At 54.6% G+C, this 25,820-nt stretch overlaps 10 protein-coding genes across 10 annotated transcripts; 4 read left to right on the top strand and 6 right to left on the bottom strand.

Moving 5' to 3' along the window:
- Positions 1-1,403: 1,403 nt before the first annotated feature.
- On the bottom strand, positions 1,404-5,021 carry BKA78DRAFT_328409 (vitamin B6 photo-protection and homoeostasis-domain-containing protein). The gene is made up of 6 exons (XM_066889592.1): positions 4,834-5,021; positions 4,516-4,607; positions 4,384-4,396; positions 4,235-4,298; positions 3,779-4,119; positions 1,404-2,233 (listed from the first exon to the last, which is right to left on the bottom strand). The coding sequence occupies exons 1-6, from the start codon at positions 4,939-4,941 to the stop codon at positions 1,616-1,618; spliced, it is 1,236 nt and encodes a 411-aa protein (XP_066738805.1). The 5' UTR covers positions 4,942-5,021; the 3' UTR covers positions 1,404-1,615.
- A 111-nt stretch (positions 5,022-5,132) lies between these two features.
- BKA78DRAFT_328408 (acetolactate synthase) lies at positions 5,133-6,560 on the bottom strand. Its single transcript, XM_066889591.1, has 2 exons — positions 5,569-6,560; positions 5,133-5,521 (listed from the first exon to the last, which is right to left on the bottom strand). Exons 1-2 carry the CDS (start codon positions 6,482-6,484, stop codon positions 5,421-5,423), a joined length of 1,017 nt encoding a protein of 338 aa, XP_066738804.1. The 5' UTR covers positions 6,485-6,560; the 3' UTR covers positions 5,133-5,420.
- A 176-nt stretch (positions 6,561-6,736) lies between these two features.
- Positions 6,737-8,790, top strand: BKA78DRAFT_363662 (uncharacterized protein; the record flags this gene model as incomplete). The annotated part of the gene is made up of 8 exons (XM_066892495.1): positions 6,737-7,015; positions 7,073-7,225; positions 7,429-7,450; positions 7,506-7,558; positions 7,604-7,771; positions 7,821-8,029; positions 8,079-8,652; positions 8,702-8,790. 8 exons carry the CDS (start codon positions 6,737-6,739, stop codon positions 8,723-8,725), a joined length of 1,482 nt encoding a protein of 493 aa, XP_066738803.1. The 3' UTR covers positions 8,726-8,790.
- A 359-nt stretch (positions 8,791-9,149) lies between these two features.
- On the top strand, positions 9,150-10,513 carry BKA78DRAFT_63586 (uncharacterized protein). Its single transcript, XM_066893506.1, has 2 exons — positions 9,150-9,343; positions 9,395-10,513. The coding sequence occupies exons 1-2, from the start codon at positions 9,285-9,287 to the stop codon at positions 10,110-10,112; spliced, it is 777 nt and encodes a 258-aa protein (XP_066738802.1). The 5' UTR covers positions 9,150-9,284; the 3' UTR covers positions 10,113-10,513.
- A 3,441-nt stretch (positions 10,514-13,954) lies between these two features.
- BKA78DRAFT_259125 (uncharacterized protein) lies at positions 13,955-14,770 on the bottom strand (the record flags this gene model as incomplete). The annotated part of the gene is made up of 1 exon (XM_066885340.1): positions 13,955-14,770. One exon carries the CDS (start codon positions 14,768-14,770, stop codon positions 13,955-13,957), a length of 816 nt encoding a protein of 271 aa, XP_066738801.1.
- Positions 14,771-15,183: 413 nt separating this feature from the next.
- Positions 15,184-15,749, top strand: BKA78DRAFT_357701 (40S ribosomal protein uS12; the record flags this gene model as incomplete). Its single annotated transcript, XM_066892260.1, has 2 exons — positions 15,184-15,442; positions 15,571-15,749. The coding sequence occupies 2 exons, from the start codon at positions 15,184-15,186 to the stop codon at positions 15,747-15,749; spliced, it is 438 nt and encodes a 145-aa protein (XP_066738800.1).
- A 424-nt stretch (positions 15,750-16,173) lies between these two features.
- Positions 16,174-18,440, bottom strand: BKA78DRAFT_63549 (Ima1 N-terminal domain-containing protein). Its single transcript, XM_066893504.1, has 3 exons — positions 18,242-18,440; positions 17,302-18,144; positions 16,174-17,256 (listed from the first exon to the last, which is right to left on the bottom strand). The coding sequence occupies exons 1-3, from the start codon at positions 18,383-18,385 to the stop codon at positions 16,309-16,311; spliced, it is 1,935 nt and encodes a 644-aa protein (XP_066738799.1). The 5' UTR covers positions 18,386-18,440; the 3' UTR covers positions 16,174-16,308.
- Positions 18,441-18,682: 242 nt separating this feature from the next.
- Positions 18,683-19,779, top strand: BKA78DRAFT_259709 (mitochondrial 54S ribosomal protein uL24m; the record flags this gene model as incomplete). The annotated part of the gene is made up of 2 exons (XM_066885399.1): positions 18,683-19,099; positions 19,153-19,779. 2 exons carry the CDS (start codon positions 18,683-18,685, stop codon positions 19,777-19,779), a joined length of 1,044 nt encoding a protein of 347 aa, XP_066738798.1.
- Positions 19,780-20,002: 223 nt separating this feature from the next.
- Positions 20,003-20,740, bottom strand: BKA78DRAFT_228824 (oligosaccharide biosynthesis protein Alg14-like protein; the record flags this gene model as incomplete). Its single annotated transcript, XM_066883738.1, has 2 exons — positions 20,003-20,457; positions 20,557-20,740. Coding segments are annotated over 2 exons (639 nt in total), but the record flags the coding sequence as incomplete, so codon positions are not given.
- Positions 20,741-21,254: 514 nt separating this feature from the next.
- Positions 21,255-25,694, bottom strand: BKA78DRAFT_328383 (uncharacterized protein). Its single transcript, XM_066889590.1, has 8 exons — positions 25,560-25,694; positions 25,118-25,496; positions 24,783-25,047; positions 24,365-24,730; positions 24,289-24,313; positions 23,686-24,231; positions 21,945-23,629; positions 21,255-21,888 (listed from the first exon to the last, which is right to left on the bottom strand). Exons 2-8 carry the CDS (start codon positions 25,370-25,372, stop codon positions 21,359-21,361), a joined length of 3,672 nt encoding a protein of 1,223 aa, XP_066738796.1. The 5' UTR covers positions 25,373-25,496; positions 25,560-25,694; the 3' UTR covers positions 21,255-21,358.
- Between the last annotated feature and the right edge of the window lie 126 nt (positions 25,695-25,820).

The following is a 25,820-nucleotide window of genomic DNA, read 5'->3' as shown; positions in this document are numbered from 1 at the left end:
GGGGATTGGGAAAAGGCGAGATTGTGAGGGAGGTTGCTGTTGTTGCTGTTGCTGGAGCGATGATGGTGGTGATGTTGATGTTTGCTTTGCTTCGCTCATGATCGCAGTCGCTGTCGCTGTCGCGTAGGTATGACTGCCCGACTCCCATCCCCCCCCCAAAAGCCTCTTCATCCCCTCCCTCGCCGTCATCGACTCGAAGTGGCCTTTCGTGGAGCGCCGAAAGTCCACACGGTGCCGCGACGCGCGCAACAAAAAGTCGTCGCTACGTACGCACGCACGCACGCACGCCCGCCGTTGCGCCAAGCAGCTGCCCACGATGACGCGATGATCAGGGTGGTTCCGTTCTGCCTGTAGAACGATGCGGCAGTTCGTTCGGCGCGTGTGCTCGTACGCGTGATGGTGCTGCTGCTGCTGCTGCGGCGGCCTGCCTGAATCCCGGAGCGACGGTACAAACGCAGCTCCAAGTGTGCAAATCGCTTTGCCTCGTTCGGCCGGCTGGCGGTTGGCGGCGACGGTGGAGTGGGCGCCTGGCTGCCTGACTGACGCGCTTGTTGCTGGCTTGTGACGTTCTTTTTCGACGTACGTCGAGACTGGCACATTTCTGATGACGGCCAGGGGGTCTCGGGTAGCTCGGTTGGCTCCGGCGGCTGCTGTGCTGTACTGTGCTGTGTTGATACTGATCCCCCATACGTGCTGGTCCCCTAGAATGGTACGATACGAGGGGTGGGTATGCGAGATTGTGTCGAGGGAGAGGGGGGCGAGGTATCCTGATTCAAGCATGGACAAGTGCAATTCGCAAACTCCCGCTCTCTCTCCCTCCTCAATCCCCACATTGATACACGTCAGTGACCCCTCATTTGCGACATCAACCCCCTCAGCGAGCGCCGCCCCTCGTCCGTCTCCGCTTGCGCGGTCCGGCTCTGGCTTGAGATAAGACGTTGTCGCGCTCTCGGGCTTCGAGATTGCTCATATGGCGTGATTCGTCTCGTGTGTTTGATAATGCGGTGAAAATGTTGATGCGATATCCGTGAAAGCCAAGATTCCCAGATGCGAGAGCTTGTCGGGTGATTGCAAAGAACGCTCATTCGTCCGTCCGCCTCTCAGGACGAAGTGTTTTCCAACAACAACAACAACCCGACCCCTGCCGCCAAAGCAGGATAGGCGCGGGCGCGGCGCTTCTGGGCGCTTGTTGTTGGCGTTTGTGTTTTGTGTTTCGTTTTTTTTTTTTTTTTTCTCTCTTTTGGGTTTTTGGTTTTGGATTTCGCATCCTGACTGACAAGCTACCCGCGCGGTACCTTAATCGCACGCACGCACGCAGGCGCGCACGTTGTAATCAGCCGCGAGCGAGCGACGTTTCTTTCGGCCGTTGCAGCAGCAGCTGCTGCTCAAGCCCGACAGGTTCGCGAACGAACAACCGCGCGACTCAATCAGCCGTTTCATCTCATCTCGCGTCTGTCTCTCTTTTGCTCGCATCCGCATCACTAGGCTGATGCAGGCACTGTGTAATGATGACGGTGGACAGCGGAGCAAGGGATGAGTCTGGAAAGGGGGGAGGAAGCCAAAACGTGGGTTTCGCTTGTTTGTTTGGTTCCTCCCTTCCCCTCTCCCCACGCATCTAGATGCGCGAGCACACAGGGGAAGAAAAGGCGAAGTCTATCGCTCGTCTTGTTCTCCTTCTCTTGACGCCGCAAACGAAACGCCCAAAGTCAATCCAATTCGACCCCCGAGTCGCGCGCAAGGTGGAGTTGCGCGAGCGAGGCGGCGTGAGTCGAGTCGTCGGAAGAGCCGACTCGGCATTTGGGCGAGAGGCGCTCGCGGCGCAGAGGTTGTTTTGGCGTTCGGCTCTTTGGAAAGGGGCGCTGCGTTTGGTTTGGCTTTGGGCTGCTGAGTCGCGACATGCCGGACGGAGCGGGGGTCCTGGTCGGATCGTTGGAGGGCCGTGGATCCGGGGGTGTGGTTGTGGTTGGCGATGGCGGTGGGTGTTCTTCCGATGAGGGCTGGAGGCGTACGGATGCGTCCTTTGGTTTTTCCTTGTATCCCAGCTCTTTTGCCTCTTTGAAATTGGATGGTGACGAGGCAAGTCGCAGGAGAGGATTGTAGAAGACGACATGAAGGATAGAGCGCGGGAAAGAAGACTGAGCAGAGTACGAAAAACACTTGACGGTGCGCAAGAAAGCGATCCACTTACCAGCATGCCCATCAGCGAGATGACGGTCTCTTGCGACGAATCTTTCTGCCAACCTGTAAGCGATATCCCGCAAGGCCAACCAGCACCGCTTGTCGTCAACATCAAGCAACGCTACACTGCGCTGCGCTGCCCACGTGCACTCCACCAACCCGAGCCTGAGGCCAAAACCCCCTCCCGACCCTCTCCTTACTCATCCCATCACCCCATGTCGCCCTACAGCACCACCAGCTCACCCTCACAAGCCACCCCCGCGATCCCGTGAGCTTGAGCCTGCGAGGTCAGATCCAGCAGTCACGCGTTCGGACGGATAACCCCGGACGCGACGCACGGCCGGCGGCCGAGGCCGAGGACGGATCCTCGCGGAAGCTTGTTGCTGGGCGCGTGGCTGGCCGTTTGGCTTCTCGAAGGAAGGTCATGGCGGCAGTGGAAAACGTGGAGGCAGGAGGGGCAGGGTGGTGGAGATAGAGCGGGGAGAGAATGGGGAAAAGTGGGTTATACTGGGGAAGTGCTTGGGGGAAAAGTAGTGGGCGTTGCAGGAATTGATGCGAAGTGAGGGAAGCGTACAACCGCTCACAGAAATGTGAAGCCCAGTCCAGCGCGTGGTGGAAGAGAGGGGAAGCCACTCGTGAAGGTGAGCTCGTCAGGGGGTAGGGGTAGGGAAAGGGGGCCCTCTCGAAACACCGAGCCCAACTGCACATGCACCCAACCAATCCATCGCAGCACCAAGTCCATGGCGCATCACACCACAACAGCACCCAGTGTCCAGTCTCCCCACTTCAGCCGCAAGCTCGCCAAACTCCGCTCCCCCACCCACAACACCGACCCGACAGGCTTTCCGCTTTGTTGGTTCGCATTCGGCCACAGGGCAGGGCAGAATCTTGGTTTTGGGTTTCTGATCTCGAACAATCGAAAAGAGCGGGCTCGGGAGTTGGAAAGTTGACCGGCAGGGAACACCCTGGATTTGCCGTTTCCCCCGGTCAACTTCTCCCAAGTGCCGCGTGAAACCAAAACACAAAACATCCGCCCCGGCACTTGAGTGACTGCGTGCGGGTGTGAGCAGCGCCACGGCGAGGGCGGAGGTGGCGGAAGAGCTTGCCGGGGTGCGCAACGTCAGGTAGGGCAGGAAGGGGGCCGGGTTTGGGTTAGGATGTGACCGGGTACAGCAAGGTTGGTAACTTGCTCGATGGCCGGTCCATGTTTTTTTTTTTTTTTGTTCCGTCTTCAGCTTGGGTTGGTTTTTTATTTTTGGGTTGGGTGTGAAGGCTGTCTAGGTGTTGTGCTAGCATGGCGTCGTCGAGTGTTGCACAGCGCTGCGTGGTCGAGGTGTGACGTGTGAACATTCTTGAAGCCATGGCTGACTTGGATGCCGTCAACCGGAACAAGAATGGCGCGAGTTGGCTGACGGGCTGTGTAGTCCATGTGGAATGCAATGACGTGCGTGTGAGGCTGAAGAAGAGGCAGACGTGAAAGAAACGACGTCGGTAAGGCTGAGGCAGAGTAGCACAAGGCGCAGCGCAGCGTAGCATCCGTCTTATGCCCGCTGAAACAGGATAGATTGGACCAAGATTCGAAACAAAATGTTTTACTCACCGCATTCAATTCTCCTAGGTTTCCCTCTTTCGCAAAGTGCGCGCTAAGGCTGGCTTTGCTGCTGCCCGCTGCAACACCACAAAGCGCCCGCAGAATGCTCGCAAAACTGAGCACGGCCGTACGAGGAACACCTGCTGGAACACCGGGAGACAACATGTCGAGAAGCATGCCTGTGTCGTTGAAGAAGTCGGCGGCCAGTCGCCAGGACTTGCATTCCGGTTCTAGAGCGGTGCCCAGTCGAGCGGCGAAAAGAATTGTTGCAACGCGCCCAGCCGAGGACTGAACGACGGAGAGGAGGAGAGCCTTGGTTGGTGTGGCATCCGCATCGCCGACACCGACGCCTTTGAAGTTGGTCAGAGTGGATCATCGGAGAAGGCTGACTTGAGGTCAAAAGTCCAAGGAGACGAGCCAAACATTGGGCGTCGACTCTCGGATAATTGGGCTCGAGTTTCCTACCTTCAAGAACTGCCCTCGATGACAGCATTCCGGCAATGGAGCTAGAAAATGCCTGGAGAGAGTCCTGTTTCGATGATTGTTAGTCTTGTCCTGGAGGACGCACGATTTTTGCACTCGATTAGGCCGGAGGTCGTCTGGGGAATACTCGCATATATTTGGTACCTAAGCCATTGCGCATCTAGTTAGCATAAAATTCAGGAGGCTTCTCGAGTGTTGAGATTTGAAGTTCGGCGTGAAATTGGTCCCAAAGGACTTTGCCAAAAGCAGGAGACGATACGTACGGGAGATAGTCCTCCGTTACACTTTGCGGATAGCCAGCGGGAAGAAAGATGTCGAGCGTGTGTTGAAAAATATTCTTGCGTTCTTCCGGGAGCTTTGCATAAAAACGTCAGCTGCTGTGGCACATTGCTTTAAATGGCCTCTACGGGGCATGCCATTGGCCTGGGTAGATTGACAGCCCGTATAGAGCTATACATGTAGAGGGTCAAGCTGAATGAACCGAAAAATAGAAGCAATTGAGACTAGAAAGTTTAAAACCGAAGAGCAGACTCCATTGAAATGCGAAATGATGATCAAGCGCGAAAGCTGGAAACACTTACAATGACATCGACACGATTGTTGTCGCCGCTCTCGACATATGTGGTAATGACATTGCCGGCGTCATCGTACTCGATGACTTCGACCTTGGTCGACGAGTAAGAGGCCATCTTGAGATTTTTGCGACTAAATGATGGTCGTTGGCGGAGTTGGCGATGCGGATGAGGGAGGTTGTGAGGTGAGGGTCAAGTTGGCTACGTAGCGGCTGGTAGCGAATGACGATGACGGCCAGGCTACGTTGATATACCCGCAGAGCCCCGAAAAATAGGTGCGCTTAACTGGTTCAAGATTAAAGAGGCTCAAGAAATCCTGGATAGCTCTCGCAAGCCAGAGTTTGATATATTAATGGATGTGGTGTCGAGATAAAAGTTGTGGCCGCGGTCTCTGCGAGAACTCGCTTGCAGGGGTGGTCAGCGATCTCGCTGAATGCATGCACAGCGGCCTTTGCAGCAGTCCAGATGCTGCAGTCATGAAAATCAATTGAAGCAACTAAGCTTCGAAATCGGTCATTCCTTCGCTACTTTATACAAATACAAACGCTCAAATCTCTCCTGGCAGTGAATCGAATTTTTGTAGAGAAAGCGGACTTTTAACCCGGAGGAAGCATGCTCTGGTCGACCACATCTTCAATCTCCTTCTCCTGCACCTCATCAGGTCCTGCCAGCGGCGAGCGAGGCAACGCCATCAATCCTAATCCTTGTCAGCATAGTGTATACCCAAAATAATCAATTACGTACCAGTCCTGGCAGATTCGAGAATGCCAAAAGGAGCAATCAGCTTCATAAACGAATCGATCCTGGCAGGCTTGGCCGAAACCTCGACAATACAGTTGTTGGTGCTAATGTCCAAGACCTTGCCACCAAACTGGTGAGCCAGGTGGGTGATGGCCTCCAGATGCTCGTGCTTGTGTCTCAAAGCCTGGCTGGCGGCGAGCTTGCTGGGGTGAAAGTCCTTCTTCAGCGAATCCCGAACAGCCTCTTCCACAGCCTGCTGCTTGGCCAACTTCTCGGCCATGTTCGACTGTCCATCGCCGCCCTCGGTGTCCTGGACGAAGCCGGGGGAGTCGACCATTTCTCTGTGGTGGTTCATGAGTTCCTCAAAGTATTCGGGGCCCAAGATGGAGATTTTGGCGAGGAGAAGCTCGCGCTGGACCAGGGGCGCCTGGGTGTAGTCAAGGACAGCCCAGACGGGAACGAGGTCCTCGAGCTGGCGACGCGCTTGCTCGACGACACCATCCTGGCCCTGCAAGACAATGGTCATGCGAGAGAGGTCAGGGACTTCGGTGTTGCAGACGACGAGACTGTCAATGTTGAAGCCACGCGCAGCGAGAATTCCGGACACGCGGGAGAGCACACCGGGCTCGTTCTGAACAAGACAGTTCAAAACATGGCGCTTGGGCGGGGCGCGCGACGGAATGGGCGTCTCGTAAAGAATGCTGCTGACGGCGGCCGGAGCAGACCAGGAGGGAGGGGCGTCGCTCGTAGGGAGGGGGTTGATGCGACGGTGAAGTGCCTTGTACGCGAGTGCTTGGGTCGAAGACGATGAAGGTTGGTGCCGGGGCCGGGCGGATTGCGTGGTGAAAGTCGGGCGAGCTGCTGGCTTCTGAAGCGCGGAGCGCAGGGGCAGAGCATTCAATGCTCGCCTGGAAGCCATAATGGCAGTAGAATGTGCCTTGGAAGAGTAGCGGGGAGTTTGTGGTGTTGACGAGCGAGACCAGTCACAGCTTGGCCATTGGATTATTGTCCCCAGAGAAATGCGCCGAGCGGCGCGTCGGGTCCGATGTCGGCCCAGCAGAACTTCACCCGACCACCAAAGGCGGTGAAGCGGGCGTCGGCGCGCGTCCTCACCACCGCCCGCTTGAACAGCCTCAAACTTCGTTCAACACCAGTCATCATCACCGCAACAATGTCCGAAGAAGGTCGCAAGCGCTCGCGCTTCGATCAGACCGAGCCCGAGCCCAAGCGCCGCGAGTCGCGCTTCGACCGCCGTTCACGATCGCCCTCTGGCCGCAACTCTGAGCGCCGTCGCAGTCGCAGTCCTATAAACCGTCAAGCAAGCGATAGTCCGGCAACAGCTGAGAGGAAGGATCCCCAAGCTGCCGCCGCCGCCGCCGCAGCTCGCATCAACGCTCAGATCCAGGCCAAGAAGGGAATTCAGCACGTGGATGTGCCGCCAATCCGCTCGGTATGTCCCCGCAGCCATCGCATGATGTGCGAGTTTTGGGACTCATGATGGATACAGACTGCCAGCCCAGCCACCGTCAAGTCTCCCTCCGATCCCGATGCGCGCCCCGAAGGCGAAGTCTACGAGCAGGATGGTGACTACATCAAGGACATTGAAGTCAATGATCTCCGAAACCGCTACCTACTGACCAAGGGGGCAACTCAAAAAATGGTAAATACTTCTGATCATAGCCTACTGATAGTCCCAGGACCAGCACACACACATCCCATACACCACTGTTCTACAAGGTTCCCTGCTGTGTTGGTTTTCAAAATTGCTTGGAAGCGCGCAAAAGCTCACTTTTAGCCTCTTTTAGTCGCTGTTCCCAGCGCTCCCCATTTGGCACCTGCTAACCTCACCCGTGTGACATCTAGATCAAAGAGGATACTGGCGCCGGTACGCTTCACCTAATATTCGTTTGAGTATAGGATATCTTACTGAATGTGTCAAGATGTCACAACCCGGGGAGAGTACTACCCTGACAAGAGCCTGGTCAAGCCTGGTGTAAGTTGACGCATCTTCATCTTGCTCTGCAGCTAACGCGAGCAGGTCCCCCCGCTTTACCTTCACGTCACAAGCACGACCAAGGAAGGACTCGAAAAAGCGGTGGCCAAGATTGAGGAGTTGATGAAGCAGGAATTGCCGAATCTTGTCGACGAACGGCGCTTCCGTCGCAGGGAGCCAGAGCCAAACGTCGAGCGTGACGAGTTCGGAAGAGTACCACCACAACAACCTTGCTAGCCTTACAAATGCTGACCATCGGCAGCGCAAATGGCCCGAAGAGAAGATTCCCGTGGATCTTGAGCCGATCCCTGGCTTCAACCTCCGCGCGCAAGTTGTAGGTCATGGCGGTGCTTACGTGAAGCACATCCAACAGGAAACTCGCTGCCGCGTCCAGATCAAGGGCCGCGGCTCTGGTTTCATTGAACACAGCACCGGCCAAGAAAGCGACGAGCCCATGTACCTCCACGTTGCGTAAGTATCCAAAATCAAATCGCTGGCGAGTAATCCTAATCCACAACAGCGGACCCAACCCAGACGACGTCAAGCGCGCCAGAGAGCTCTGTGAGGATCTCCTCGCCAACGTTCGATCGCAGTACGAACAGTTCAAGGAGCGCGGTCCTCGCCGTGGCTATGGTGGCGGTGATCGTTACGAGGGCGGCGGCAGAAACGGAGGCAGCCGTCACGACAGCTACAGCAGCAACAGCTACAGTGGATACGGAAACAACAGCTACGGAGGCAGCAGCCAGTATGGTGGACACCAGTCTCCGGCTGGCCAGCAGTCTGCAATGAGCCCAACCTCGCAGGCTGCCCCAGGCGCTGCCACATCTGCCACCGACTACAGTGCTCAATACGCCCAGTACTATGCCGGCGGCCAGGATCCGTATGCTGCTTACGGCGGCTACCAGAACTACGTCAACATGTGCTGGCAGTACTACAATCAGCAGCAGCAAGCTGGATCCAACTCTGGCACTCCGGCTCCTGCGACTTCCGAAGCTCCCCCTCCTCCACCTGGCTCAGCTCCGCCCCCTCCACCGGGTGGTGACGCTCCTCCGCCTCCGCCCCCGTCTGGTCCCCCTCCTGGTGGCTACAGTGCCGTAAGTAGAGTCGCTGATTCTGGGTTGCACTGATATAAACATGCCCTAGGTTCCACCTCCCCCAGGTCTTTAAATGGCCATGATTTGACTCAGAGACGAGTCTCGGATGATACCTTTGATGGCGCGACTGATGATATGCGTACAAGCCTGAAGTCTATAGCATGCTAGTGCCCGCGAAAAGTTGGAATGTTGGTCAACCGGAGTTGGGAGGATAAGGTTGCATGGTCTCCAAGAGCCGGGGCACCAACAGTTCATTTCGCACAATCAAGTCAATCTCGTTCAAAATCATGGTAGCAGCTTTACGAGGAAGGCGCTGCCTGCATTCTCGCTCCCTCTTCGTGAGGCATCTTCCATCCACCATGCTTCATCGCTGGCCACGTTGGGCAGGCGCTGACACCAAAAGAAATCAGTGGGGGAAACTGCCTGTGTTTGTGACTTGACTGTTGTACTTTTTGGATTGTCTCCTTTGCGCTGTGGTATAACTGCCGTGGCCTTTCCATTTCTCAAACTATCATCACTTTCGCTTATGATTTACTCATCTCGGTCTATTCCGGACCCCGTTCACCTTTCTACAGTTGCCGTTGGAATCAGTTCAACCGCCTGCAGCGACGCGATTTGTCGCAACAAACAGCATGGCAATGATTGTTGAGCCCAATTTCAAAGCTATTAAAAGGCTCAAGCCTTTTCTAAAGCAAGCAGGCCGCCAACCTCCGCCAGATTTAAGTCGCTGACAGTGGGACAGGGGCCCTCTTGTACAGCTCGTCGCCGGCCGTGAGCATAACACATTCATCGTTCACCAGACACTCCTCTGCCGAGCATCCAGCTTCTTCACTCAGGCATTTTGCGGGCCATGGAGGGAAGGACGCACAAAGACCATCGAGTTCCCGCACGTCGAGTTTCACTTAATGTCGGCATTCATCGACTGGCTTTACACCGGGATTTTCTACCGCGGCGACGCCCTGGAGCTCTACGTCTTTGCCGACTGCTACCAAATCATTCAACTCAAGGACGACGTCTTGGGAGCTCTCTTCCTCCTTTGGATCAAATACAGCACGCAGAAACACGAGAAAAACAAAGTCAGGATGGACCGACTACCCAGCGCCGAGCAACTCGACTTTGCCATCGATAATCTTCCTCCGTCAAGCCCGATGCTCAGACTCATGTACGCGATTCACGCCAACTGGAGCGGCCCGTTGCCGGAATGCTATGACTGGCTGGAGCTCAAGGCTGCCATGTGTCGGTTGGTCAAGCACGTACCGGGGCGGCACTCAAGGATTGAATACTTGCATGAGTACTTGGAGGACTCGGAGCGGGAAAGACGGTACCGGGTGTGGAGGAATGAGGTGCGCAAGTGGCTGGCGCGTATGGAAGAGTATGACAAGATGAGGATTGGGGATGGCAAGGACGAGGAGGTGATCGAGCTGGCGGAATGTTCGGTGGGTCTGGCTGAAAAGAGCTGACGGAGGTGGTGGATGGTGTGCGGGCTTTTTGGCCTACTGAGCTCCAGGCGAGTATGAGAGAGTCAGCTTGAAGCATTTCGAGGCAAGCCAGTGTGCCTCGTCTTGGATCTCAGGTGGCTCCAGTGAAGTCGAGGAGAATGAGCAGACCAGGTTGTAGCGCACGTAATCCTGGTGCTGCTAGTCGTTCGTTATCTTCAAGCGTCAGTCTACTGTGCGAATTGACTTTTCTTGGGCTTCTGTGGGCGTTGGTTGAAGATGCGACCTAGAACGCGACGAGTTGGACTGGGTGTGCTTGGTGCACGTCGACATCTTGCTGGGTTTGCGCGCTGACTTTTAACACTAGAAAAGGAAGGAGCGGGTGTCAAAAATTCTGGCTTGTTGCCATTTCTGCCACTGCGGCACGTTGCTTCGGCGCGTCTTCTCTCTCTTGAAACCTCAAGATCACAACGCCCTCACCGCCACCACGCTGTTTTCTCTCTGCTGGCATTTCAGCAACTGGCCTCACACGAATCTACTGACTCTCTCTGCCCCCAGCGCCTTCTCAAACAGCTCGAGCTTGCTGAACATCTCAAGCCCTACTTTCTTCTCCAATCTGCTCCGTGGCCCGCTCACGTCTCCTCCCATCGGCCTCCTTCAATCTCCCTTCTCGTTCACCGTCTGCCCTCAACGAACTACCGGAATCTACTGTTGCAGGGCAAAATTGCCCCTCGCGAATCAAGTCATCGTCGATCCCAACAACAAGCCTGCCATCAACATTCACCACGCCCTAAATCACCTACAAACGACCAGCAAACCTTTGGACATGATCCGCGACATCCAGGCAAATCTTAATTCGTACACACCAACCCGCCGCAACTGGCTTGCGATCAAAGAAGCCAGGTCTCGCCTATTTAGGGAAGTCCCATACAAGGTCACAAGGCTCGGCTACGTTGGCTATTACATCAATCGCGATCGGCTCCAGAACGCGCACTGGAGCCCAGCCACATGCGGCTGCTTCAACTGCACCTGGCTCCGAGAGAAGAAACCTTGGCTGCACTCGGACCTCTTAGGAGTAAGTCGATAAGCCCAAGTATGGACCTTCTCGATCAAATCAGAATAGACTGGGGAGACTGGAAAGAGGAGGTGAGGCTGAACCAGATCCAAGGAGTCAGTAGCAGGCCGGAGGGACCAGACAGAAGAGGGACCAAAGAGCCAAAGCGAGGTGCGGAGACCAGAAGTGGCAGCGCCAGTTAACCAAAGCGCGACGCGGGCCGCAGACAGGGGACAGGATGTCAGATATTGGAACGGTAATTGCTCTAGAGCAGCGACTCTTTGGACTTCAATCTCTTGTCTTGGCTTGGTTTCCCTCCGATTCCAGTATTTGTCTGCGTATTTCAGTCTTGACCTACTCAACCAGCAGTGGTTCCTGCCAACAGCTCCCACACAGCACCTTTTCTTTCGCTACCTTTTGTGAATCAAATTGATCTACACTTCTACAAGATGCGCAGTCATGAAGCAACTTGAAAGTCGAGAAGATGCATTGACTCTTTAAATAGACTAGTCACATCACTTCCCCAACACGGGGTTCTTCACACCAGGATGCCGGCACCCAAAGTAAACTCTCTCGGCTATGAGGTACTACAGTTGCTGGTTCGAGCATAGTGGTATGGTGAAACTCACCGTCGGATCGAAGCACCAAGTGCACGGTGCTCACAAGTCCCTCCTCTCGAAGCAATCCTCACAACTCATTTTTTGACAAGACCTAGTCCACTTCGCGGAAAGAAGGCTTGAAGGCAACTATATATCTGCCCGACTCAAGACCCAATGCGGTAGCCTTTCTCATACGGGCATACACTGGTGGTTGTCTCGCCGCCAAACGCCCCCAGGGTAAAGTCCGCGACGTTTTCGACTCGCTCGCGATGCAGCACTTCTTTAGTGAACGACTCAGCCTGAAGACTGAAGTCCAAGACTTGAAGAGACGAAATAAGTACGGCTCTAGAGATCTTCAACGCCACGTCTCAGAGAAGCTCGCTGTTCAGGACAAAGTCAAGACTCTCAAGGACCAACTCGCGGCTATATCATCCTTGCCCGCCTATAAAGATGCTCTCAGTTATATCTAACGAGTCCGCGTACGCGCTCGAATGGGAATTGGAGATCGCCCGCCAGGAACGGAACGAAAGGGAACTCACCATCGTGGAACTTCGATCCAAGCTGCACGGGCCTTACCTCGCGCTGGAATTTTACATGTTCGCAGAAAATACCAGATTCGAACGTCAAGAGATTGCCATCATCAGATCGAAGGAGCAGAAGCGTTCTGCCGAGCGGACCAAGCAAGGCGCTATCGGACTTGACGACGTTCAGGTATATGTTTCGGAATTCGGACAGATGAGCAGCATGCCACCATCTACGCTCAATCTCGTCAGCGCTCAGAGTTTTGGTCCCACTGAGCACGAGCTCGGCAACATCTTGCTCCCCTCGATGGACTAATATACGGAGGCGGCCAACAGGGATAGAGGCTTTGCGCAGTATATGGACATGGCAATTGAGCATCGATCCAAGGCCGCGGATCAGAATTGGAAGGCCGGTGAGCGAGTACCCTGTCTCCCGAAGGTATCGCTCGCAATGCTGCCACCTGGGAGCAGCTGAAGAAACATTACGTGGACGTGGACACGCGCATCGCCAGCGCCAAGAAGAACGTCGACAATCTCTGGGGCGGGGATGCTTGGATCAAATACTCGGCTAGCACCAGCAACATGGCGGAAACTCTTCAGTGGCTTGCCAACAACGGGTTCTGTACCATGAGCCTGGCCCGGCTGAAGTATACAATGTCCCTCGCATGGATGAAACCGAGCCTTCTGTTGCCGCGTTGACAGCCAATGAGCGCTACCGGGAACTCCAACGTCGAGCACTGGAAACATACACCGGCTGGCACCTCTCAAGCCAAAGCGCTCCGAAGTTTGTCTGCACCTGTCACGACATGGGCAAGGGACCGAAGCACGAGGTGCCACATGAAAGAGAGCACCAACCACAGCGACCACCGTCAGCATGGACTGGACCTGCTTCGGCACATTGCCAACGTCCGACAGATTCTAGACAGCACGCATCAGCTCCAAGACATCATGGAGCTCATTTGCGACCACGTATCGAAAGCCTTCCAGTCACCCTGCGTTGAGAAGATGTTGCTGCATCCTGCGCACAAGATGGGGATCCGTCTGCAGGACATTGGCACTTTTACACAAAGAGGGCCGGACAAGCAAGCACCAAGGGAGAGCGGCAAATTGTTTTTTCGTCTCCGGCAGAACTTTCCCCAAGAATCGAGCAGAAATTCGCAGAGACAGAGAGCTGTGTGGGCTTTAAGGAAAAGCGAGGCCTTCAGGTTGTCAAGTGTTGAGGGACGGAATCGATTTGAGGGGAGCAATGATAGATTTGACGATGGTTCTGGTACAGGAGGTTGGACTTGGGAATCGGCGGTTGGCATGTACTCTTTCGGGATAACAGGATTTGCAAGGAGGGTTCAATGCTATTGGCTTGAGAAAGAAGAGATACTCCATCGCAAAGTCGTGGGGAAGCGACTGATCATTGACTGCTCAGGTGGTTCGCGATTCCCCTTCCGAAAGCCTCAGCATCATCTGCGCCGCAAGAACTGGGACCCGCATATGGATTTGCGTCCGTTGTGATAGTTGCAGCTGGGGCAAGTGGATGGGCGCAAGAATTCTGCCTCCGGCTGGTGAGGAGACATGTACAAGTGTAGGTATGAGGTGGCGGTGCCCTGTCCTTGTCTGACAGAACATATGCCCGTCTTCGATAGTGACGGGGTTTGGAGACTATTAGGCCATGACGGTCGGTGGAAAATAGAGATGACTTCATTTGCTCGCATAGCTCCGTGTCTCCATGCTCTCGCCGTCGCCCCAAATCTCCTTGCTCTCCTGCTCGACTCCCTTCATTGCCTTTGCAACCTCTTCAAGTTTGGCAACCACGTCCAACACGCCGGCATTGACCCTCTGAAAGTAACGATCATTGGCCTCCCTCCTCTTGCGTGCCAACAAAATGTCATTCTCCGTGTCCTGCTCCAGTTGACTCTTGACGCTCGCCTCGGTCCCGCTCCTAGGTCTGCCAGTGACGACGGGCGCCGACGTACCCAGTCTCTCGTTGCGATCCGACGCAAGCAGGTTGGACGTGCCCAGGGGTCTCGTTTCCTTGGCAGCAGCAGCATCTTCTTGCTCGTCCTCGCCTTCCGTCTTGGCCCACGCCTGAGCGAGCGCTATCTGGGCGTTGCGCAGCTCTTCCAACGCCTTGGAGTGGCCGGGCCGAAAGACGTGCGTGCCATGGATCGCGCTGAGTTCGACCTCTTCGAGCGTATTTTGCATCTCTGCCCAAATGGCGTCGGTACGCTCGGCACTCTGCTGTTCGGCCTCGTAATGCTGGGTCTGTTGCGTCCGCTGCTCCGCTCTCATGGATCTTGTGCTGGGGGCAAGGTTGCCATCAGCGTCGGTCACGGTCTCGCCCAGTTTGGATCGTTGGCGAAGCAGTGGTGCACGACCTCCTGTTGGTGCACTGCTCCCTGTTGGAAGCGCCATGGACGTGTTTGATGCATTTCGCGAGGGGGGTCCAATGAAGAGAGATGGCGCCGGAGGCCGATGCTGGCTGTGACTCCTTTCCAAAGGCGCTTGATGAGACATGATGTGCAAATTTTTGAAAACCAGAATCCAGCCAGGTCAGCCGTCTGCAAAATGAAATGAAGGGCACTTTTTCTGTTTCGTCCGCGGCATGGTAGACGGAAACGTGATGTCGATGATGGTGACGGAATGCGGACGGTCAGGAGCGACGTCTGTAGGGCCCGTGCGCTCGGAGCGGAGGAACTAGCTCCGAGGCAGCCTCGCTCGGCGCGCACCAACTGAATTTCGCCAGCCCTTGAGCCCACCTTGAGCCGACAACGACGACATCCACCCACCCACCCACACAACCCATTACTGCGATCCTCAGATAAATCGGTGCGTACGGTCACGCTGCATTTTTGCACGTCGAAATCTCTCCAAAAAGCTCTCCAAACACACGAATCCCGTCACCGCTGACACTCGGAGCCGCAGCCATCATGGGTAAGGGCAAGCCTCGTGGTCTCAACGCCGCGCGCAAGCTGCGCAACCACCGCCGCGAGCAGCAGTGGTCCGACCTCCACTACAAGAAGCGTCTCCTCGGTACCGCCTACAAGTCGTCGCCGTTCGGTGGTTCCTCCCACGCCAAGGGCATCGTCCTCGAGAAGGTCGGTGTTGAGGCCAAGCAGCCCAACTCGGCCATTCGCAAGTGTGTCCGTGTCCAGCTCATCAAGAACGGCAAGAAGGTCACTGCTTTCGGTACGTGCCAATTCCCACACCACAACACCAAGGATTCCCGGACGAATTGGATGGATTGAAAGAGCCAAGAGCAAATTGGTGGCAAGACAAACACACGAGCATGGGCTAACTGGAGTGTCTTCCCGCAGTCCCCAACGACGGTTGCTTGAACTTCGTGGACGAGAACGACGAGGTCCTGCTTGCCGGTTTCGGTCGCAAGGGCAAGGCCAAGGGTGATATTCCCGGTGTCCGTTTCAAGGTCGTCAAGGTTTCCGGTGTCGGTCTCAGCGCCCTCTGGAAGGAGAAGAAGGAGAAGCCCAGGTCATAAGCGTGTGCAGCGATTTACTTCGAGGTTGCAGACAAGGCTTGGTTGCTGCGGTGGGGGTTTCGTGGTCATGGGACATCGGCGCGAATTCAGGATGGGTTTCCCACAGTCATGTATGCATGGCATGATCTTAGGCTCCGGTTAGGATAATACAAATATCCAGCCGGTAAGGCATACAAAAAGCCGCGCCACAAAACGAATGCAAGGAATTGGACGACGCCACTGCGAAACCTCTGGGCGAATGTGTATTGCAACAAGCCAAACTGGACCCATCCCACGAAATCAAAACCATCCGCCGCTCAAAGCCACTAAAGCCACGGCAGTCTTGCCTCTGATTATTATGTATTCTTTATGTTCTGCCGCTGATGAACATAGCACTAACCAGCCAGATTTCCTCCGGCGTATTCCCTTCGAATCCAGACTGATCAAGTCCAGAACTTTATCAATCCAATCCAGCAGTTCCTAGACAACGCTAGCCGTACCTGCGCCGTGCCGCACGAAGCCAAGTGAATATACATCGCCCTCCAACCAAAACACCAACGCTCCACGTCCTCCACTGCATCTATGAAGCAGCGGCGAGCGAATCCCGCACGAACTCCCACACCGTCCGCACGGCCAATGCCACCCCAATCAGAACAGGCGGCGCAGCAATAAACAGCGCCAACACCAAATTCTCGCCTGACTCCTCTGCGCGGCGACGCATCTCAGCCTCAATCCGCTCGCGCCGCGCTTCGGCCTCCTGCACCTCCTTGGGCTCATCGCGGATGCTAAAGACGCTGTTGAAGAGCGATTCGAGTCCTGTGTCGACCGGGTATTCGCGGAGCTGTAGCCTGGCTGGTGCGAGCTCCAGTTCCCGCGGTGCTGGCGACTGACCTTCGGTCTCGTAGCGGAAGGATGCGGGCGTGTCGGGTGCATCGCTGGCCCCGCCACCACGGTTCATGATGCGCGCGAAAAAGTCTCCTTTTCTGGCGGCCGAAGCTTGCTGGAAAATGGGTTGGTTGGGCGGGTTTCGGAGCTTGTGCGCAGGCGCCAGCGGCGCTGGAGGGAGTGTGCCGCGGAAGGGGTTGCGCTCATTCGTGTTTGTGGTATTTTGGACGAGTGAATTGATGCGGTTGGTCTGCTGCTGGGCGGGGCGACTAGCAGTGCGCGAGTCGAGGGTAAAGAAGTGGTTTTCAGGTCTCGTCGGTGTCCATTCCATTGTGTCCTCGTCCACTTCGGGGCACACGGTGGTGGCATCCGTGTTTGTGACTGTCTGATGTGAAATGTGGGTTGAGACCGGCGAGGGTGGATCCGGATTCTGGGGATTGAGAGACTGTGCCAGACGGTTGATTGGAAATGGTTTGGCAGATGCCGCTGATTGAGGTCGAAACGTGTCGGCCGTGGCCGGTCTGGACAAGGGTTGTTGTTTTTCCGGAGAATACTCTGATGGTAACAAGAGAGGTTCAGGTGCTGCGAGGTTGATTCGCGGCGTCTTGTCAATCTTGACCATGAACGAAGAAAGAATGGCAGTCTGAACCAGTCAGCAACAGTACTGTGATCCGAGGCGCAGACTTACAATGGCGAGAAACACAAACACGGCCGCGTGGACTGCGCGATATATGTCCATGGTCAACATTGACTGGGCAGGATCCTGCAACATCCACCATGTCGTGCCCCTGACCAAGAGCATGAGCCCCTGGAGCAAGAGATGATCCTTCAATCCAATAAGTCTGCCTCGGTTGGACTCGATCCTCACGGCCAGCTTGTTGTTCCACCAAAAGGTCGCAACTGCCAGCAGCATAATGACCCTCATCTCGGGGTACCACGTGCTGATACACTCGCTTTGCATGACGCCATACTTTTGAGCCTGGTCCATGCAGGTCCTTCCGTTAAAAACCTCGACATCTTTGCCCTCACCCAGAGGACCAGGAGTGGCGTATACTCCTAGGGCGCTCCATATCAAGTGACCGATGATGCTACCCCACCAGAAGATGCCGGCCCACCAAAACAGAATGCTTTGCCACGTAAAGCTCGTTGGTCTCTTTCCGATGCCAATCCTCTTTGCTCTCTCCAGTAGCCTGTTGACGTGGTCTGCCTTGGCCGCATGCGCCGTCTGCTTGATTCTTTCTCTTACTCGCGGCGCGCAATTGTGACACACCTGCGGATACCGTCTCTCGAGGTTCTTCTTGTATTCGGGAAGTGACTTTTCGAACTTGGAGAAGCTCGGGTCGTCGGGCGGCGGTAGATATGAAGCCAGGGTTTGGTTGACGATATGTTGGTTCTGGATGCATGTCGCGCAGAAGAGACTACCTTCGACGGGATGCAAAGTCGGCGAGGCGACACGTCCTGGTACGTAGTGCGCGTATTTCGTCGGAGTAGGAGAGTCGGCCGCGACCGGAGGATCTGTTATTTCGCCATTCTGCATAAAACGCGTCAGTGGTGAGTCTAGCGGAGGTCTCGCATAGAGACCGAATAGTAAATACACGGGAACCCGCGCGCGCATTGAGTAGGCGTACCTCGTCGAGATAGTTTGTCGCCTCACATTGCTGGCAGTCGAATTGACGAATGTGAGAGTTTCGAGGAAAGCGTGAGCGAGTGCCGCAGTAAAAGCAGCTGAGGTTGCGTCGTAGAAAGGGCATGGCGAAGAGGTGTTGTTGCATGGGTCAGAGACGCGGACTTGGCGGCGATGAGTTCCGCAGCGGAAAAGTTTCGAGATGACCGCAACTCGCTGAGCGTCGGCAGGGAGCAACGAAGGACGGTGACGAGGAACGAAGCCGGCCAGACCCAAGACCTCTTCCTCGAAGTCGTCACTTCACTTTCACATTCTCATTCACTCTCGGCGAAGCGAATCGCTCGCGGCGTTCCTTTCCTCGGCCAGCTCCGCCCGCACCTTTTACCTCACCTCGATCCACTACTACCGACCACCATCACCGCCGACAGCTGCCGCAGCCACCACCATGCAAAAGGTGTTGCAACGCACGGCCATGGCCAAGCGCCAGGCCGCGCGAAAGGCTGAGATCGCGGCAGAGAAGAAGAAGCTGCGTGAAGCAGTCGTATCACGAATCCAATCCGTACAAATCAACCAGCAGACCGCGGAACAGGTGCGAGAAGCGCGTCGCCATCGGCGCGAAGACTGGGAACTCGGACCATTGGCCCCAAGGAGAGATGTCGGCGGAGCAAAGAAGACGTTTGGAACCGTCGTAGCAGAGCGCATGCGCCAGTTCCCCGTCCACCCCGACCGCCGGCTCAAATTCACGCCTTTTGTCGCTGGCGACCGGGTCGTCATATTGAAAGGGAGGGACAAGGGCAAGATTGGAGAGATCAAAGAGGTGCATGAAGAGTCGCAGACCGTCACGATAAATGGCATCAACATTGTGAGCAACATCTTGGAAGTGGCCATACCGGCCTGAGCTAATACATTTGACAGGCCGAAGTTCCTGTCCCCGAACATCTCATAGGCAACCCCGAGCTGGGCTTGGCCGACAATCCCTACCGAACGATTGAAATCCCCACGCCCTTCTCGGATGTGCGCCTCGTGTACGCGCTGCCAGACCCGAAGACCGGCATCAAGCGCGATGTCATCATCCAACGGGTTGTGCGGGAACCAGTCATTCGCAACGACAAGGTCACCTACCGCCGCTACATCCCCGGTACCAAGATCGAGATTCCGTGGAGGACGCCCAAGAAGGTCGAGTACTCGGACCAGCCCAGTGACACGCTGCGCATCTTGGTTGAGGAGCGGTCGTTTGTGCCGACGCTTCTGCGACCGCCCATGCCGAATACCGTCATCAATGAGCTGCGCAACCAGTTCGGCTACTTTAGGGACAGGCACGAGCCCGAGTATGTGGCAAGGAAGACGGCAGAGGACGTCGAGGAGAAGAGCAGCAAGCTTGAGACGATGAGGATGATGACGCCGCTCAAGGAGCTGAATGCTCGCATCAGAAAGGCGAACAAATCCAGAGGCTGGAAACCGATTGATAAGAGTGTGCTGGAGGCACTTGGCAAGAGAATGGCAACACAGCAAGAGAAGAAGAAGAAGGCGATAAAGGCCTGATGTTGAAAAGAAAATAGACCGAAAAAATGAGCCTGTTCGCATGTGTAGAAGTCGAGACTGGCATTGGGAGCAAACTATGTACAACAAATGAATGCCGCTGACTTGAATATCCGTTGGCCTGGTTCTCCAAGCTACTTTTGAACGCCAATGCTTATGCCGATGCTTCCATGCGTACCATCTATGAAACTGTGAACCCATAACGCCATGTCCTTTTCTCCATGCCTCAGATGAGCACGCCCAAATACTCTCCCCTGCCTGCTGTCTGATTGAGCAAAGTCTCCCACTGCACCAAGAAGCGATCCACAACCCGAAGCAGCAGCTTCCCACTCAGACTCAGCCTCTTGACCCGCGCCCAACTCTCCACGTACACGGTGCGTATGCGGCTGGTGCGATCCAAGTCGCCCAGGTCGCAGTAGCGCAGCAGCAGCGCGGCCAGTATGACAATGACGCCGGTACCGGGGCCGTTGGTCAGAATGAGATTGGGGAAAAAGGTTGCTTGGTGCTGAGGCGCTGTGCTGGATTCGATATCTGGCGAGGAAAAGGGAGATCGGAGGATCGAGTGGCAGGCCCCAAGGCAGCGCAGCGAGGAGAAGGGCGTCGTAAGAAGGGACTGGTGGATTTTGCGCGCGCGAGGGACCAGCTGGATGTCGTAGCTACCGACCTCAATCTCCTTGCCGTCTCTCTTGTCAGCCGATGCGCGCACGTCTTTGGCGTCTTTCTCGTCGTCCGTGAAGATGGCGTCCGCGTCTCCGTGCTTGCTTCTACCTCCGCATGTACCAAAGTCGAGCAAGGCCTCCTCAAACTCTCGTGCCCGCTCCGCGCTGAGCCCATCGCCCTCGCTCACGACGTATGTCCGGTGGCTCCAGCTCCGCAGGAATCGCGCCTTGTCCAGCTTGCCGAGCATAGCCATCATCTCTGCCGTATGTCCACCGCTGCCCAGAACCACGAGTAGACGCGTCGGCTCGATTGACGCGTCAAAGTCGATGATTTCGGAGAATTCGGAGGCCTCGTCATTGGACGAGCCGGCTTTGGCTTTCGCGGATGTTGCTGCGCTGTCGAGACTGAGTGAGGGGTCGCCGGGCCGTTTGCGGGGGCGGGGCGGCAATCGCAGCGGTGGGAGGATGAATATGAGGCGCAAGACGAGGAACGGGACGCTGAGGAGCGCGAGGATGAGGAAGCCATTGAGGAAGAGAGTCGCGGGTGGTGGATGTTGTTGCGGCATGGTAGCTTGCTCCTGAAGGTGTTGGCGGAGGCTGTATGCGGGATTAGTGCATTGTTTTCCACGCATTTCACGATGTGACGGCGGGTGGAGCTTTGAAGAGCTTGCGAAAGTTAAGACGCATGTGATGTCGAGTGGAAAGTAGACTTCGTGGTGAGGACGGGAAGAGGGAAAATGTCACGGAGTTTGGAAAATAATGTCCGAAGCATCACCAAAACATGGAATGGCGGGAGAGAGATTCAAGCGCATATTCAAATGCTTGCTTTGCATCGAGAAACCTCGCCTCTTGGCCGTGTTGCCCACGCTTGGCGTCGCCGCGCCGTAGCGGTCTATTTCAACCAATTCGACAGCTAGATCAACTCAATGACAGGCGTCGCCTGGCGGACGGCGACGCCAAGCGTACATGTATGGATCAGGCGCGATAACCAGTTCGTCGCGTCCAAGTTCTTCATAAATCTCCCGAGCTCCTTTTGCGCCTTTGCTCCTGAGAAGGTCCATGATCTCGTCACTTCGTCTCTGTTCGTCTACTGAACTCAACTCATCGGATGACTCCCTTTCCATCCAGTAATGATTATCGCTGTTAATTCCCCACTCGTAGTGCGCATATCCAGCAACGACAAAATCAAGAGGGGTCCATCCAGTGACCGAAATTGGAGACGTATATGCATCGTACTCAAGCAGGAGCTTCACGATTTCTAGATGTCCGTTGGCCGCAGCGGCGTGAAGCGGTGTCCATCCAGACTTGTTCGTGATTGAGGCATTCGTTCCGTTCTTGAGGAAGAATTCAACAACACCAGTTGCCCCATACACTGCTGCTATGTACATCTCGTGATTTCCTGTTTTGTGAGTGAGCTGCGTTTCTGCGCCATGCTCTATAAGAAAGTCAAGCACTGATGCGAAAAAAATTAGTCCCTCATCATGTTGGGTAGGGAAACTAGGATCTCACATCTTTCCCTGCCGATGCTAGCGTTCGCCATCAAGGCCGTTCTACCGTCGTGATCTCTCAGGTTTACTTCTGCACCATGTTTGAGAAGAAGCCTGGCTACATCCAAATTGTTTCTCGCCGTGGCGCGGTGGAGAAGCCGCTGACCGTCGGGTCCCTTCACATTTGGGTCGAGTCCTTTCTCCAACAGCACCTTGACAACTCCATCTTGACCATGGTCAATTGCTAGAAAGCAAGCAGTCCCGAGCATAACAAATTTGACCAGCATTTCGACAAATTCCTCGTCGGTTTCTTCGCTTTCGGAGTCGCTGTCGAATATTTCATCGAGACCTTCATACCAGGTGGTATCATTGAGGTCGTCGAAGCTATCCAGGTAAATGGGTTCGATGGAAAGAGAGTCAAGAAAATCGAGAAGGTTGTCGACGTCCCCAGCGTAAGCCCACGGAAGGAGGGCCTGATATTTCTCGATGGATGCGTCCACATTTTTGGCATGTCGGCCCCTTGCGTTACTCTTCCAAACGGCCTCGAATCCATGACTTGACGGGGTCGTAATGGGTAAGACCGTATGCAACGCCTGGTGCAAAATTGACAGCAGCCAGAAAACCACAATCCCGATGATTGCCAGAATGCCGCCCACTTCGTCCCTGGCGGGACTCCCGATTATCTTTTCCACCGCCTTTTCGTAGTCTTTCTTTGCAACTTGTAGCAAACTTTCGTGCCCAAAACTTGAGAATAAGTCAATCTTCACACCAGCGTCCAGCAAAATGTCGGCAATATCATCGAGTCTGTAGAAGAATGCGACATCGAGAGCCGACATTTCATAGGGGCCAACTTTTTCATTGAGGTTGCAGCCCTCATCAATCAAGTTCCTGACTTTCTCCGCGCTCCCTAGAAAGACAGCAAGGTGCAGGATTGGGAGTAAATGGTCCTTGGGCGGTAGATCAGGTGGGAACTGTCTTTTAATCTCTCTGTTGAATCCCGATTTGTTCGGTGCGCTGCAGTAAAGTTCGAACATCAACACAAGTCTGCAGTAGAACTTTCGACTTGAGTGTTTATCAAGCAGATCAAGGATCTTCTCAGTAAGGTGGAGATCACTCGAGTCATTCCGGACTTGACGGTAGTGTCGATGAAGACTTTCCCCCGCGTATCGGGCAAATGGAAAGTTTTCCAGTTTCCGTGACACTACCTGGTCTGATTCGAGTAATTTTTCAGAATCATCGTGCTGTCCCAGCTCTTTGCGGCAGAGATAACTTGCGCAAGAAAGCGCTATTCGTGTCTCGAAATCCGGGAAATAGTGGCCTCGGCGCTGCTTGAAAAAGTCTTGCGCAGAGTAGTGGACATACCGCACCGTGTCATCCAGATCAACGACGAGAAGCCCACGAGCGAATGATGTGATCTGTATCTCTGAAAGGAGAAAGCTCTCATCGATCTTTAAGAGGTTTTTGTCGGCCACGAGGGCGTGTTGAAGCTCTCGCACAGAAAGTGGTCTTGTTGCGTACGAGACCCACCCCAAAATTGTATTTGCGTATTCTTTCTCTTGCTTTCGCTTGCCCTCCTGGATTCGAGTCATTGTGTTGTCGTAGCTCTTCCAAATGTCATTGTCTGGCAGATCTTGGAGGACCTTCTCGACCTCATATGATATCTCAACTTGTGCAAGTGCATCCATGTGCAACTTAGCAATGAGAAACCTGACTGGTCTCAGTATCGTATAGGTTGACAGGAGAAAAGTAATGCAATAGCTCACATTTTTCCGGATTTTTGAGGAACCGTTTTGATGATTTCGTCGCTGAGTTTCTCGAGCACTGGGTTGACCCGAATAGAGTGCTTAATGTATCCCGTGAGGTCTTCGTCATGAGCTTCGATTCTTTCCTTGACAAAACCTTGCTGTAGCTTGTCCAAATGGTTTAGGATTCTGGAGGTCACCAAGATTTTCACACTGTTCCTGGTGGACTGCAGGTGTTCTAGAAGAGGAAGTCGTAGCTCAAAGTCGCACTCATCCATTGCATCGACAACGACGAACACCTGTCTGTCTCTTGTCAAAAGAGAGAGCAGATCTGTGATTTGGCACAGCCGAAGTGATCGTCCAGCTTTGTGGCATTCCTGGAACGCACACCGGACCGCGCAGCTAATCTTAGTAGAGCCGGACTCAAGCTGGCGTAGAATACTTCCAAGAAGGTGCTCCAATGAAGGTTTCTCCTTGTATGAGAGAAACAGAGATGCAACTAGCGCTCTTTTTGGAGCCTTACTCTGCGTTACACTCCACTCCTGTAGGTGGTTGGTGATGATTGAGCTAGCAAAAAATCAGCTCTAAGCTCCAGGCTTTTCAGGGGCTAAGGACCGCACTCACGCAAGGACACTTTTTCCAGCACCAGCTAGTATTGGTCTTAGCATCTATGAGCCCGATGCACTTCAAGTTCACTTACGAGCTCCTGTGTACCAAAGCCGATGATGATCATCATCATCATCTCGCCAAAGAGTGAATGGTTTCGATTGAAGGAGCCAACTTCCAGCACTGGAATTGTAGTCCACTCGCTTCAGGATGCTGTCATGGATCCGATTGAAGTCTAGGGGTGATAGCCATTTCAATATACTCTCACGTTCGTCCTCGTCGCCTCTGTCCGACATCTTGCGGACCTGGGACTCAATTCGTCCCGCGGTGGCCCATGTCTTGATGCCCATGGCCAAGTCAGTCGTACCGACGCAATCTCTCAGCGTCTGATCAGCTTCTGTCATCTTTGAAAGGGCTGCATCAAGTTCGTCATCCCCAGTCGCTTTTTTGATCCATTTTTCTGGGAAATTCAGTCAACAGGCAAAAGAAATCCTTGGAGATGCCACTCTTACTGAAGCGGTGCTGTGTTTGCGTGATGCCGATGGTACAAATTTGGAGCGAGCATATGCAAAGCTCCAGCACACATTCTTTGAGGGGACCCAATTCCGGAATCTGAGCGATCCTTTCACTAAGGAAATGGAGATGCTTGAATCGTGTCGCGATCGTTTCAAAGAAGGCTTCAATTTTGTTGAAGTCTTCAGAAACTTTCGTGATTGACTCGAACAAGTAGGCGAAAGCATTCACAACAAGGGGTGCCGGCGAAGCAGCGGGGACAGCCTATGTTCAGGCCATCGGTAATTAGCACACCCACTATTCTTCCTCAAGACAATCCCATTCTGAGACTTACGGTAGCGGCGACATTTGCGGCGACTCCACCAACACTGAGTGCCGTTTGAATGTATTTCAGGTGTTTGAAGACTTTCCTACTCATCCTCAAGGAAGCATCAGGCTGATTCCGAGATTCTTGAAAGGCTTTTAGCCAACCATCGGGACTGTCGGGGTTGGATCCAATATTGGGATTGGACGCAACGAATTCAGCTCGTGCGGAATTCCAGATCTCCAGCATTCCCCCATCGAGCGTCAACCTGGGGGTTTCCTCCATCGTGTCCCCCTATGACGACTTTGACGGAGCGATGAGGAAGAAGCTTTGCCCGATGCAGACAGTGGAGGTTGTTTTGTACGGTGGACGCACTTGTTGGCGGAAAGTTCATCTGGTGAAGGCGAAACTGGAGTATGTTAGCCTAACACTGTGAGAGGGGAGGCCATCACAGCGCCACGGGACTGTTTGCCTGTAGTACGAGCCTTCCGTAAGCTTGCTCAGGTTGGAGATGAGCTTCATGCAGTCAGCTGCCAGGGCACAGCCAGCCGGCAACGTCAAAACTCGCTGCGTTGGGCGTCGAATAGTCTCGAGCAATGGTTCTTGCAGAAGACGGTATTTGCTAAAATCACAATGTGGTAAATGACCAAAGATGCAGAGAAAAAAGACGATGCGTTGTCAGATGGATCCTCGCCCCCAATTCCTGACACCTGCAAAGCAGAAGTGGGGCGCG

This window comes from Phyllosticta capitalensis (assembly GCF_038381095.1).
Source record: "Phyllosticta capitalensis strain CBS 128856 chromosome Unknown BKA78scaffold_13, whole genome shotgun sequence".
Taxonomy (NCBI): Eukaryota; Fungi; Ascomycota; class Dothideomycetes; order Botryosphaeriales; family Phyllostictaceae; genus Phyllosticta; species Phyllosticta capitalensis.
The sequence above is the reverse complement of the archived record's forward strand: the minus strand, read 5'-3'. Positions and strand labels throughout refer to the sequence as shown.

What these genes read in the sequence shown, in the direction of transcription:
- BKA78DRAFT_328409 (XM_066889592.1), bottom strand. Translation starts at nt 4,941, where the DNA reads ATGGCCTCTTACTCGTCGACCAAGGTCGAAGTCATCGAGTACGATGAC. An exon ending in ATCGAGGGCAGTTCTTGAAG is followed by an intron (nt 4,120 to 4,234) that starts GTAGGAAACTCG and finishes CCAACTTCAAAG; the next exon opens with GCGTCGGTGTCGGCGATGCG. An exon ending in ACCTAGGAGAATTGAATGCG is followed by an intron (nt 2,234 to 3,778) that starts GTGAGTAAAACA and finishes ACAGGTTGGCAG; the next exon opens with AAAGATTCGTCGCAAGAGAC.
- BKA78DRAFT_328408 (XM_066889591.1), bottom strand. Translation starts at nt 6,484, where the DNA reads ATGGCTTCCAGGCGAGCATTGAATGCTCTGCCCCTGCGCTCCGCGCTT. An exon ending in TCTCGAATCTGCCAGGACTG is followed by an intron (nt 5,522 to 5,568) that starts GTACGTAATTGA and finishes GACAAGGATTAG; the next exon opens with GATTGATGGCGTTGCCTCGC.
- BKA78DRAFT_63586 (XM_066893506.1), top strand. Translation starts at nt 9,285, where the DNA reads ATGGCAATGATTGTTGAGCCCAATTTCAAAGCTATTAAAAGGCTCAAG. An exon ending in AGGCTCAAGCCTTTTCTAAA is followed by an intron (nt 9,344 to 9,394) that starts GCAAGCAGGCCG and finishes ACAGTGGGACAG; the next exon opens with GGGCCCTCTTGTACAGCTCG.
- BKA78DRAFT_63549 (XM_066893504.1), bottom strand. Translation starts at nt 18,385, where the DNA reads ATGCAACAACACCTCTTCGCCATGCCCTTTCTACGACGCAACCTCAGC. An exon ending in CGACAAACTATCTCGACGAG is followed by an intron (nt 18,145 to 18,241) that starts GTACGCCTACTC and finishes CGTTTTATGCAG; the next exon opens with AATGGCGAAATAACAGATCC. An exon ending in TGTTTGTGTTTCTCGCCATT is followed by an intron (nt 17,257 to 17,301) that starts GTAAGTCTGCGC and finishes TGACTGGTTCAG; the next exon opens with ACTGCCATTCTTTCTTCGTT.
- BKA78DRAFT_328383 (XM_066889590.1), bottom strand. Translation starts at nt 25,372, where the DNA reads ATGGAGGAAACCCCCAGGTTGACGCTCGATGGGGGAATGCTGGAGATC. An exon ending in CCGCAAATGTCGCCGCTACC is followed by an intron (nt 25,048 to 25,117) that starts GTAAGTCTCAGA and finishes GCCTGAACATAG; the next exon opens with GCTGTCCCCGCTGCTTCGCC. An exon ending in GCTTTGGTACACAGGAGCTC is followed by an intron (nt 24,314 to 24,364) that starts GTAAGTGAACTT and finishes GACCAATACTAG; the next exon opens with CTGGTGCTGGAAAAAGTGTC.